This window comes from Dendrobates tinctorius, unplaced genomic scaffold, assembly GCF_039654945.1.
Source record: "Dendrobates tinctorius isolate UK_male_01 unplaced genomic scaffold, ASM3965494v1 ptg000039l, whole genome shotgun sequence".
Classification (NCBI taxonomy): Eukaryota; Metazoa; Chordata; class Amphibia; order Anura; family Dendrobatidae; genus Dendrobates; species Dendrobates tinctorius.
In genome coordinates, this window is record NW_027361707.1 from 32,680,985 (window position 1) to 32,693,986 (window position 13,002).

Genomic DNA, 13,002 nt, shown 5'->3' on the forward strand with positions numbered 1-13,002 from the left:
TGTGTGTGTGTGTGTGTGTGTGTGTGTATATATATATATTAGGTAGGGTGGGCCTGGTCCAACCTGCACTGAGGCCCATCGGACTGTTACGCTCCTGTGCTTACTCACATCTTTTTTTTTTTTTTTTTTTTTTTTTCTCACTGAAGCAAGAAGACTGAACTTTTTTCCCGTTGATTCTCAGCAATGTATCAGTTTAACCCCTTAGTGACCGAGTTCATTTTGTTGTTAATGACCACGCAAAATTTTTGAAATCTGACCAGTCATTTTATGTGGTAATAACACTGAAACGTTACAGTCGATCCCAGTGATTTTTTTTTTTCTGACATATTGAACTTCATGTTAGTGGTAAATTTTGGTGGATAAGATTTGCGTGCATTTATGAAAATAGAAAAAAAAAAATTTCAAAATTTTGTAGCAACCCCCCCACAAGTGACCTAATTTCGGAAACTTCACCCCTCGTGGATTTTATCCAGGGATATAGTGAGGATTTTGAACTCAAAGGGACGACACAGAATGTGACAGCAGCAGCTCATCATATTGAAGTTGTCGTCATTAGTGTTGCGTGCAAGCGCTCGCTGCTGCAGCTTTCATCGGGGGCTCAGGCACCGAGTGTCGTGGATGCATGAGTGATTCTCGAGTCTCCGCTCCGGCATGTTACACCCCAAAAAAGCATGCAGGGAGTGCCTGAGTATGGCAGGCTCGTGTGACGTGAACCCGTCACCACTTCTGGATCTCCCACTCCTGGTTTTGGCTTACAAATACTGAGGTAAAAAACTGACCAAATACTGACCGTGTGAACGTGGCTTTATAGAACGATTAGTTTTCTTAACTTCAGAGCACCCTGAATTAATGCTGTTCTAAATGAAATCATCTCTTAGGTCTAACCAAGCTGCGTGATGCACTGTGGAACTACAACTCTCAGCAAGCCCGTGCCTGAAAGGATATGACAAAACCTGTAGGAAAGCAGCTCTGCCCAGATCACACAGAGGGGATGCTGGGAGTGGGAGGGATGACACACAATGGCTGCCTCCAGTTACTATGTACTTCCCTCCTGGCAGTGAGGAGTGAGTGCTGATCCTACAGGGGACAGTGCAGGTGGTGGAAGGTGTAATGGGAAGATAAGAGGCATCACCAGGACCCAGCAGAGCCTGGCATCCCTGGCACAGGAGCCCCCAGCATGAGGGGCATGGAGGAGAAGCAGAGGATGATGGTGGAGGAGGTGGGTCTGCGTTCATTGTTCCTCTGTGTCTGCCTGTATGGGGGGCTGCTCAGTGGCACTGTCTGAATGTCTTGTGGCAGTGAAGGTGCTAGTTACCAGTCTGTGCCAGCACTGAAGAGGTTACAGTGTGCTTGTTGTGGGGAGGGCTCAGGATACTGCAGGGAGGTTGCTATGATGGAGCTAAATAGAAACCAACTGTAGGGAAAGTACAGAGTGTGTCAGTGCAGCCATATGTACCTGCAGCCTCCCCCCATTATCATGGGATCATGCCAGGGCCGCCATATACATACTAACAGCCATACAGTAGTCTGCACACCTCTGTTAAAAGATCAGTAATTTTTTTGGGGGGAAAAAGTTTTAAACCTGATGTATGTCACTTTAAGAGGCAATAATTCCCGAATGTTTCATCTTAGTGATTTTCACTTTTTTTTTTTTTTTTTTTAATCCCGACACATTATATTCTATGATAATGGTAACTTTAGGTCAATATGTTTTGAATTTGTTTATACCATGTACAATACAAAATAATATTGTGGTACCGTGTTAGCCAGAAAAATAGATGTAAATACTTATGTCCCAAACAAAAGATTGAGAAATGTATTCAAGGAGGAGTGATACCTTTATTGGCTAAGCAGAGAAAGGCCCCGTTACACATATCAATGTCCCAGCGATCCCACCAACGATCCGACATGGATGGGATCGCTGCTGGGACATCGTTAGTCTGATCGCTGGTGAGCTGTCATAGACAGCCCCTCCAGCGATCAGGACCAGCGAGCAAGATGGTTTCCAGTGTAAACATCAGGTAAGTAAGAGCCGCTCCGCTCTTGGATACCCGCTGTTTACCCTAGATACCAGCATGCACGCTGGTATCCAACGTAAACATCGGGTAACTAAGAGCCGCGTGGCTCTTAGTTACCCGATGTTTACACTGGAAACCAGCTCCCAGTGTCGCTGATCGCTGCTCTCTCGCTGCCACACGCAGCGATGCGCGCTGGCCAGCGGGAGACCAACGATCAAAAAATGGCCCAGGACGATCATGCACGATCAGCGATACCCGGCAGGGGGGCCGGTCGCTGATACCCGTCACACACAGCGATATTGCTGGAGAGATCGCTGATGCGTCACAAAATCAGCAAGCTCGCTGTGTGTGAAAGGGCCCTTAGAAGGCCCCTTCATCAGGCAATTACTGAGAAGAGATGGCAAAATTTATATAGGAATTATACAAGGACATGAGAATTTATTTATAAAAATACTAGATGGTGGCCCGATTCTATCGCATCGGGTATTCTAGAGTCTCTGTTAAAATAAAAAAAGTTATATACTCACCTTCCGACGGCCCCCGGACTCTTTCTCCCCACGCTCCACGCTCCCGGCATCTTCCGGTTCCAGTAATGCTTTGCGCGAAACACCGCTGATGACGTCACGCTCTCGTGAGAGTGACGTCATTTTCAGCCCTTCTCGCTAAGCATTACTGGAACCGGAAGATGCCGGGCGCGTGGTGAGAGGAGGGACAGAGTCCGGGGGCTGTCGGAACGTGAGTATATAACTATTTATTATTTTTTATTTTAACAGAGATTCTAGAATACCCGATGCAATAGAATCGGGCCACCATCTAGTGTATTATACTCCTATTACACCCGGAGCTGCAGTCACTGTTCTGCTGTTATCTATTGTATTGTACTCCAGTTACACCCAGAGCTGCTGTCACTGTTCTGTTATCTAATGTATTGTACACCAGTTACTCCCAGAGCTGCAGTCACCATTCTGCTCTTACCTAATGTATTATACTCCTGTTACAGCCAGAGCTGCAGTCACTGTCAAGATCTTACCAAATGTATCGTGCTCAAGTTACACCCAGAGCTGCAGTCACTGTTCTGCTGTTACCTAATGTAGTGTACTCCAGTTACACCCAGAGCTGCAGTCACTGTTCTGCTGTTACCTAATGTAGTGTACTCCAGTTACACCCAGAGCTGCAGTCACTGTTCTGCTGTTACCTAATGTATTGTACTCCAGTTACACCCAGAACTGCAGTCTCTGTTCTGCTGTTACCTAATGTAGTGTACTACTCCAGTTACACCCAGAGCTGCAGTGACTGTTCTGCTGTTACACAATGTATTGTGTATGTACAGGACTGTGCCTGTGTAATGAGCGACGCAGCAGTGATGCCTTTAACGGCTGTAATGTGCCTGTACAATAAGCGATGCGGCCGTGTTGCCGCGACGACTAAGCGACTGTTGCTGATTGGTCACGGCCTAACTGCCGCGACCAATCAGCGACGCAGGATTTCGGTTACAGACAGACATGATAAGACAATTATATATAAATAAGGAACTTGACAATAATTTTGAAAAATTATCCATTTCCAACTTTGCATGATTATAACTTTTAGGCTGTGTGCCCACATTGCAGAAATGCTGCGGAATTGTCTGCAGCATTTCCACAACTCCCCGCCGAAGGTAAAACGCATGCGGAATTCGTTTTCCCGCAAAACACAAGCGTTTTGCAAGTGTTTTTAGCTTACCTTAGTTTAAGTGACAGGTTGGTCACAAATGTCAAGCATAGCGCTTGACAAGTGTGACCAACTTTTCACTATTGATGCTGCCTAAAGATAGAATGTGAAAAATAATTACAAAAAATTAAAAATCGGGATATACCATCTCCCGAGATTTCAGTGCCGAGATGTCCGTCTGTGCATGCGCGGCGGCCATTTTCCAGGAAGAAAGCAGGCATGGAGCGACAGACCCCCCACGCTGAACGGGACAGAGCGCGGCGGCGGCGGTGGGGCGGAAGAAACCACCGGGGGACAGGAGCGCGGCGGTGGCGGACAGCGCAGCGGCAGCATCAGGGCACAGAGTGCCGCGGCAAGTACCCTCAGAACGGGACAGAGCGCGGCGATGGCGGCAAACACCGGGGGATAGGAGCGTGGCGGTAAGAACCGGGGGACAGAGCGCGGTGGTGGCGGTAAGAACCGGGGGAGAGCGCGGCGGTGGTGGCAAGCAGGCACCGGGGGACAGCGTGGCGGTGGTGGCAAGCACTGGGGGACAGAGTGCGGCGGTGGTGGCAAGCAGGCATCGGGGGACAGAGCGTGGCGGTGGTGGCAAGCATCAGGGGACAGAGGGCGGCGGCAGTAACAGACACCGGCAGCGGCACGCTGCACATCAAAACACCCCCTCATCCCAGCAGCAATGTTCCACTCCGGCCTCCTCCATCACCACCCCTGGAAAGCAATAAGACGCATGGATTATAAGATGCACCACCATTTTATTAAAAATAAAGTTTTTTTTCCTATTTTTCTCCTCAAAATTTGGGGTGCGTCTTATAATCCGGAGCGTCTTATAAAGCGAAAAATACGGTACTTACCCTCTGTTGGCCCCCGGAGACCGCTACGTCATCAAAGGTCATTCGCACAAGGCATCCCTGGGAACGGAAGTTGCTGTCAGCACCGCTGAGGGCCGGGAGGATTCCGGGGCCAACAGAGGGTAAGTATATCCCTATTTTTTATTTTAATTCTATTTTTTACAGGAATATGGTACCCAGGGCATGGAGGAGAGTCTCCTTCCCCTCCAGACCCAGGGTACCATCCACACATGAAGTGCTCACTTTACGCATGCGTAAAGTGAGCATTTGAATGCAATCCTATGGCAGTGGAATCGCCGCGATTCCGCAGAATTAATGGACATGCTGCAGATTTTACCCTTATGCGATTCCGCAGCGGGAAAATCCGCAGCATTGGCACAGCAACTGCGGAGTCCCATAGGATTGCATGGGAATGCGTTTTTTAAGCATTTCCGCAGCAGCAAAAATGCGGCGGAAATGCTTAAAAACGCAATGTGGGCACACAGCCTTAAAGGTACGCTCGCATCTAAGTATCGTATATAAAGTAGCTGAGATTCTCAGCCAGAAAACTTGGAGAGTGTCATGCGCCTTTTTTTTTTTTCTCACGTAGCATCTGCATGACATGCTTTTTTTAACCCCTTTCTGACATTGGACGTACTATCCCGTCCACGGGACCTGGGCCCGTATGACCTTGGACGGGATAGTACGTCACCGCGATCAGCTGCGCTCACGGGGGGAGCACAGCTGATCGCGGCCGGGTCTCAGCTGATTATCACAGCTGACACCCAGCACTATGTACCAGGGGCGGTCACAGACCGCCCCCGGCACATTAACCCTTGACACACTGCAATCAAATATGATTGCAGTGTACCGGTGGGCATAGGGAAGAATCACGCAGGGAGGGGGCTCCCTGAGACCCTCGGAGCAACGCGATGTGTTCGCGTTGCTCCCAGGGACTCCTTCCTACAGGCCTCCGGATCCAGTATGGCCGCGGGGGCCTTTGGGGTCCTTCACGTGCCCGAAAATGGTACCAATAAAAACGCCAACTCGTCCTGCAAAAAATAAGACCTCACATGACTCTGTGGGTCAAAATATGGAAAAATTATAGCTCTCAATATGTGGTGATGCAAAAACTATTTTTACAATAAAAAGCCTCTTTTAGCGTGTGACAGCTGCCAAACATAAAAACCCACTATAAATAATAAATCAAACCCCCCGTTATCATGCCCTTAGGCTAGTTTCACACTAGCGTTTTTTGCACTGCGTTTGGAGCGCACATGAAACGCATATCAAAAGCGCATGCAAACGCTGTGTTTTTCTTGAGCATTATTGTGCGCATAACTACAAAAAATTGCAGCGTTTTTATGCGTTTGCATTTTTGCGCAATAAACTGGAGAAAAAATCCTTGAAAAATTCTTGCAACACACTCCACCAATGGGACAGCAGTGGGCGTGTCTTATTGAAATTCTTTATATAGCCCCTGTTTACAGCTGAATTCTTCACATTTGCTTGCATCTGACTTGAGAACATGGATCTGCACTGGAAGAGCTTTGACTTGGATCTGGACATGAGGATGGCTCAGGCTTATGCCGTTGCTTGCCATGAACAGAGGGGGGAGAGAGAGAGGCAGCGAAGACGGCAGCAGCTGCGTATGTGGATACATCCCATTATGGAACTCTGGGCGAGCCGTGGAGCGTACCACACCCTCTACAGCGAGCTCCAGGCAAACCCGGAGAAATTTACGGATTATACCCGGATGACCCAAGAAACCTTTCACTATTTGCTTGCTCTGGTAAAAGAAGTCATCCGGAGACAGGACACGCAGCTCCGGCGTGCGATTACTCCTGAGGAACGGCTCCTGGTCACCTTAAGGTACGTAGTTTTGGTAAACCAATGCCTGCTGATTTTTCTTGGTTGGGACATGTACTCTTCCAAATCTGGCAGAATTACAGTTCTGTCATGTCGTTAAATAAAGGCTGCCATAATTTTTGGATGCCATGTATTGAACCAAAGGCTGCAGATTTTTTTTTTTTTTTTTTAATTTAACGTGTGTAAAAAAATTACGTATACACAAATATTATTTTTTTTTTTTTGTTTTATTTGTGTCACATATTCCTGGCTACTGGAGAGACCCTCTCATCACTGCACTTCTAGTACCGGATTGGAATCTCCACGTTGTCTGGAATTGTAGCGGACACCTGCCGGGCTTTGTGGAACGTTCTCTGTCCCGAATTCATGCCCATGCCAACCACAGAAGAGTGGTTGGAAATCGCCGACAGATTCTGGACTGTCTGCAATTTCCCTAACTGTTTGGGAGCGGTGGATGGGAAACACATCCGGATTATCAAGCCGAAAAGAACTGGCTCTGAGTTCTATAACTACAAAAAGTACTTTTCTACTGTACTCATGGCCATTGCGGATGCAGACTGTATGCTTATTGCAGTGGACATTGGGGCATTTGGCCGTGGGAATGACTCCCAGGCTTTTAAGAACTCTGACATGGGCAGGAGGTTGTATGGCAACAACTTCAATTTCCCCATGCCACGGCCTCTTCCCAACACCGAAGGTCCGCAACAGCCATTTGTAATGGTTGGTGATGAAGCGTTCCAGATGTGCCAAAACCTGCTCAAACCCTACTCCAGCCGGGACTTGGACCTCCACAAAAGAATTTATAATTACAGACTCACCAGGGCCAGGAGAACAGTAGAGTGTGCATTTGGTATACTTGTATCTAGATGGCACATTCTTGGCACAGCTATTAATCTGAAACTGGAAACAGTGGATGAGGTGGTCAAGGCCTGTGTCATTCTACATAATTTTGTAATTTCTCGAGAGCACCCGAACTTAGATCTTGATGATGTTGCTCCTAATCCATTGCCTGAATTTACTCAGCACCCTCTTGGGTCATCCGTTGAAGTTGGCCAAATGAGGGACCAATTTGCGGCCTACTTCAACTCAGATGTAGGACCGGTGGAATGGCAAGAGCAAATGGTGTAAAATTATTTTATTGCATGTTGTTGGTATGTTAATAAAAAAAAAAACTGTTTTGCTGCCTGTAACTGAGTGCATTCTCTGTTTTTACACTCCCAATACCATTAGCAAGTAGCCTGGTGTATCCGTGAATTTATGATGCTGTGTTTTGTGCATCATGAATTCACTAATACTCCTGAGTAGGTGACATACACACACAAGTTGTATTATTACCTTTATAATCTCTACAGTGTGTTCAATTAACAGCGATGGTGGAGATAATACCACTGTGTCAGGTAAAATACCCAGGCCTTGTGTCATGCTGAATACTTATCACAAATGGCCATTACAATACAGATTAAACTGCAGCATCACTACACTCTTCTGCAAAATATATGGAGAGTTATAGCAACGCTGCAGGTTCAAAATCAATTCACCTGCCCCGGTGTGATAGTGATGCAAGGTCAGGGTATTTGGGAAGTATATTTATTTTCACCATCAGTAATGTGTTTCTTCCACAAACACGTAATGGAGTATGTGGTTATTTACAAGGTATATCTACAGTTCCTTGCCTTTTCTCTAATAGTTAAATACGGAAAAAAAAAGCAAGGTAACAATAGATATGCCTTGCACTCAACACCATCCTCTATGCCAGGGTTTCCAAAATGTAGTCCTAAATGTCAACCAACAGATCATGTTTCCTTTTTCTTTTTTTTTTTTTTTTATTAACTCAAATGGAATTACTAAAAACATGATTTGTTTGTTGGCTTTTAACACTGTAGCTGGGAAACATTCCATAATTTAGTGTGTGCCATACACCAGATATCTCCATTACTGATGTATCTTGCGTCAGTCAAGGAGATATGTGTTGTCAACGAAACCAATCTACATGACTTGTCTTTTTCACAGCAGTCTCTACATTCTTGTAATATTGCACAGACTGTATCCTATCCAGTAGAGTTCCCCAACTCCACTCCTCACGGTCCACCAACTGATCATGTTGTAATCAAATACATATCTCCACTGATAACGGTTTCACAAGAGCCCAAAAAAAAGAGGATTCCATACAGCATGATCTGTTGGTGGACCTTGAGGGCTGGAGTTGGGGAACCCTGCTGGATCCAGTCTGTGCAATATTAAAAGAATGTAGAGACTGCTGTGAAAAAGACAAGTCATGTAGATTGGTTTTGTTTTTTGGACAACACATATCTATATGAGTTGTCTTTTCCACAGCAGTCTCTACATTCTAGTAATATTGCACAGACTGGATCCAGCAGGGTTCCCCAACTCCACTCCTCAAGGTCCACCAACAGATCATGTTGTAATGAAATCCATAGCTCCGTTGCTAACTGCTTCACAAGAGCCTAAAAAAAAAGAGGATTCCATACAACATGATCTGATGGTGTATCTTGAGGACTACCGTAGAGTTGTGGAACTCTGCTGGATCCAGTCTGTGCAATATTACAAGAATGTAGAGACTGTTGTTGAAAAGACAAGTCATGTAGATTTGTTTCGTTGACAACACATATCTCCAAGACTGACACAAGAAACATGTCTCAGTAATGGAGATATCTGATGGCAAAAACGCTAAGTGTGGCGCAGTGTGTGTAGTCGGCGATTGACACAGTAACCAATCCAAATATTTTGAAAGCACAATTGCACATTTATTTTGTAACAAAAAATAAAAAACACTTTTTTATTAGGAATGACGTTTGGGGACAGATTGGGATACTTTGGGTGTGTGGAGAGACGAGGAACGACTGGAGGTTGAGGAAGGGGTTCTAGGAGAAGGGGCGACGAAAGTACTTGGGGAAGGGAGCTCTGGAATGGACATGGAGGCAGGTTGAGACACATTAGGAGGAAAGGGTGGATGGACGAACTAAGTTTTTTCTTTGGCGCCGGAATATCCTGCCCGGATCGACTTGCAGCCTGTGACCGCCTTACTTTGGTCGACCGCCTGGTGATGGTGGACTGTGTCGTTGCCCTGTAAAATAGGGAATGCGTATCACCCCTTTGCTGCTCTGTGGTGCTGGTGGCGGTGCTGCTAGAAGTGGCGGTGCTCCTAGAAGGGGAGAAAGTTGGGTCGGTGCTCCGAGCAGGAGGCTGCCTGTCTGGGATGGATCTCAGCCAAAATTCTTGGGGGATTCCGAGGAGGAGTATTGGTGGCGGTGCTCCTTTGATGAGGAGTATTGGTGGCGGTGCTCCTTTGATGAGGAGTATTGGTGGCGGTGCTCCTTTGCTTGAGGAGTATTGGTGGCGGTGCTCCTTTGCTTGAGGAGTATTGGTGGCGGTGCTCCTTTGCTTGAGGAGTATTGGTGGCGGTGCTCCTTTGCTTGAGGAGTATTGGTGGCGGTGCTCCTTTGCTTGAGGAGTATTGGTGGCGGTGCTCCTTTGCTTGAGGAGTATTGGTGGCGGTGCTCCGTTGCTTGAGGAGTATTGGTGGCGGTGCTCCGTTGCTTGAGGAGTATTGGTGGCGGTGCTCCGTTGCTTGAGGAGTATTGGTGGCGGTGCTCCGTTGCTTGAGGAGTATTGGTGGCGGTGCTCCTTTGCTTGAGGAGTATTGGTGGCGGTGCTCCGTTGCTTGAGGAGTATTGGTGGCGGTGCTCCGTTGCTTGAGGAGTATTGGTGGCGGTGCTCCGTTGCTTGAGGAGTATTGGTGGCGGTGCTCCGTTGCTTGAGGAGTATTGGTGGCGGTGCTCCGTTGCTTGAGGAGTATTGGTGGCGGTGCTCCGTTGCTTGAGGAGTGGTGGTGTCTGTGGCCCAAGCAGGTTCTCTGGTGGTTTGGCTCCAAGCTGGTGGTGCTGTGGTGGTGGCGGAGGAGTGCCCAGCAGCACTCAGACTTGAGGTGGTGTAGTGGTGTCCGGCTTCGCTGGGAATGCAGGTGGCCATGCAGAGGTATGCAGCAGAAGTCGGTAGTGTGGTGAAGCGAGTCAGCGGTGGAACTGTTGGAAATGACACCACTGACTGCTGCACATTCTCGATTCTGCTGCATAGCTGTAAGCAGTGTTGCAGGCCTGTAACACACTCAGCTGTTGCTCAGGACTAAGGTGATCCACCATGCCCTGTTCAATTTTACTGAAAAAATGTCCTTTTTGCAGAGTGTGGTGTCCAGTGTTCTCCTCCTCCCTGGTATGTGTTTAGCACTCTTGGTCTGAGTAATCTGGCTTTGTCTTTTAGCTGATCAGTTGGGGATTGTACCCCTAATCTATTAACTGGCCTGCTATTTGTTTTGTCTTTTTGACTACTTATCTGCTGTAATTATACATATTTTGTAACTAGACATAATTACTTTCGCTACCAGTGGTTATACTATAAGAATCTGGATAGGAGTTTTTTATTCACTGTGCACCTTCTCGCTCTGCCTCCTTTGTGTCACTCTTTTTACCTTCGTGCCATTTTAAACCTGTGTCTTTAATAAACGATTTGTGATTTTTCATTCTACTTTTGGACGTCTATGCACTGGTTTTTTCTCTCTTGCTTATATATACTTGCAGTGTGTCCTGCACTGATCTATTATGGGCTGATATAGGTGTTTTGATCACTTGCTGTATCAACTAATTAGTGACACGTGATGTTATGCTGTTTCAGCCCTGTGTGTTGTCATTTATGCTTATTAGAGGTGGTAAACTGCTGCTTAGTAATGGCGGATGTATATAGCGGTATACAAAGGTCATACACGGGTTAACGTCACCCGTTGTGAACAGGAGCGGTCTCTGTTACGTCACAGAGCTGCAGTACCGCGAAACTTAAATGCTGGAGTCTGTTAGCAATCACAGAGCTCGGCAAGGGGGCGCTCAGAATGTGGTCACGGAACTATGCCCCAAGGACACAGGTTCAGAGTCCCTCTAGACCTTCTGAGCACATGGTGTCGCACCTGCGGGCACCACTATAGACGCTGACCTTGGAGAAGTGTCGAGCACGTGCACCATGGCGTGTAGAGCCAGCGGTGGACACTGATTCTAGTCTCTGACTCAGCCTCTACCTACACCTAGACCTGGGCGCTAGCAGGCTAGGCTGCACAACACATGCGTACCAAGGGTAGGGGTTTCCAATGAGTCTTTCACCAGTGACATTCATACATGCATACAACACTCACTCCACATGGTCTAATCTTTGTCTATACTAGCGCATGGCCGTGCGGCCATGCGACTCTTTTATAGCAGCGTCCTTCTGGGACCTACCTGACTTTCCTGATGGTCCAATCCGAGCTGGAGAAGGACCTGAGCATGTGACCTCCGATCTCCAATCAGAGATCGTCCCACGGGCATGCTCAGTCGACCGAAAGGAGGACTTAGTCCCTGGAGTAGCTCGGTACTGACCAGCCTGCGTTGCTATAGCTGGACCAGAGGTGGTAGCAGCAACTAAACCTACAGAGCTGGTCTGAGCAGAGCGCCTGGATCGACGAGTCTGCTGAGCAGCCTCCTGTGCGGCCGGAGAGGAATGAGAGACTGCTGAATGCAAGGCTCGGGATTCCTGCTGTGCAATGACCGAAACCCGACGTCTAACAGTTAGGGCTAGGGTTAGGGCTGAGATTAGGGTTAGGGGTGTGTTGGGGTTAGGGTTGGAGTTATAATTGGGGGGGTTTCCACTGTTTAGGCACATCAGGGGCTCTCCAAACGCAACATGGCGTCTAATCTCAATTCCAGCCAATTCTGCGTTTAAAAAGTCAAACGGTGCTCCTTCCCTTTCAAGCTCTGCTATGCGCCCAAACAGTGCTTTACCCCCACATATGGGGTATCAGCCTATTCAGGACAAATTGTACTTTTGGGGTCCAATTTCTCGTGTTACCCTTGGGAAAATAAAAAAAATGGGGGCAAAAATATTTTTGTGGAAAAAAATGATTTTTTTTTTATGGCTATGCGTTATAAACTTCTGTGAAGCACTTGGGGGTTCAAAGTGCTCACCACACATCTAGATAAGTTCCTTGGGGGGTCTAGTTTCCAAAATGAGGTCACTTGGGGGTTTCCACAGTTTAGGCACATCAGGGGCTCTCCACACGTGACATGGCGCCCGATCTCAATTCCAGCCAAAATTGTGCTGATGTAAAGTAAACATGTGGGAATTGTTACTTATTAAGTTTTTCGTGTGCCATATCTCTGTGATTTAAGGGCATAAAAAAATCAAAATTTTCAAAAATTTCGCCAAATTTCTGTTTTTTTTCACAAATAAACACAAGTTATATGAATTAAATTTTATCACTAACATGAAATACAATCGTTCACGAGAAAACAATGTCAGAATCACCGGGATCCATGGAAGCATTCCAGAGTTTTTACATCATAAAGTGACAGTGGTCAGAATAGTAAAAATTGGCCCAATCATTAACATGCAAACCACCCTTTGGGGTAAAGGGGTTAACATAAATTTTTACGTACAGTAATTCTGTCGTTTCAACCTAGTTTACTAATAAAACAATGTTATATACAGATATAGAAAGATAATAGATGTCATAGATGTAATTGAAATATATGTGCAGT

At 46.7% G+C, this 13,002-nt stretch overlaps 1 protein-coding gene across 2 annotated transcripts in view; it reads left to right on the forward strand.

Annotated features, from left to right (window-relative positions):
* Positions 1–990: 990 nt before the first annotated feature.
* Positions 991–13,002, forward strand: part of CC2D2A (coiled-coil and C2 domain containing 2A) — a 177,837-nt gene continuing 165,825 nt past the window's right edge. For both annotated transcript variants that reach the window (XM_073574599.1, XM_073574600.1), the window contains exon 1: positions 991–1,219. In XM_073574599.1, coding sequence (XP_073430700.1) covers positions 1,178–1,219 — 42 coding nt within the window. In that variant the 5' untranslated portion in view covers positions 991–1,177. The remainder of the gene's footprint in view (positions 1,220–13,002) is intronic.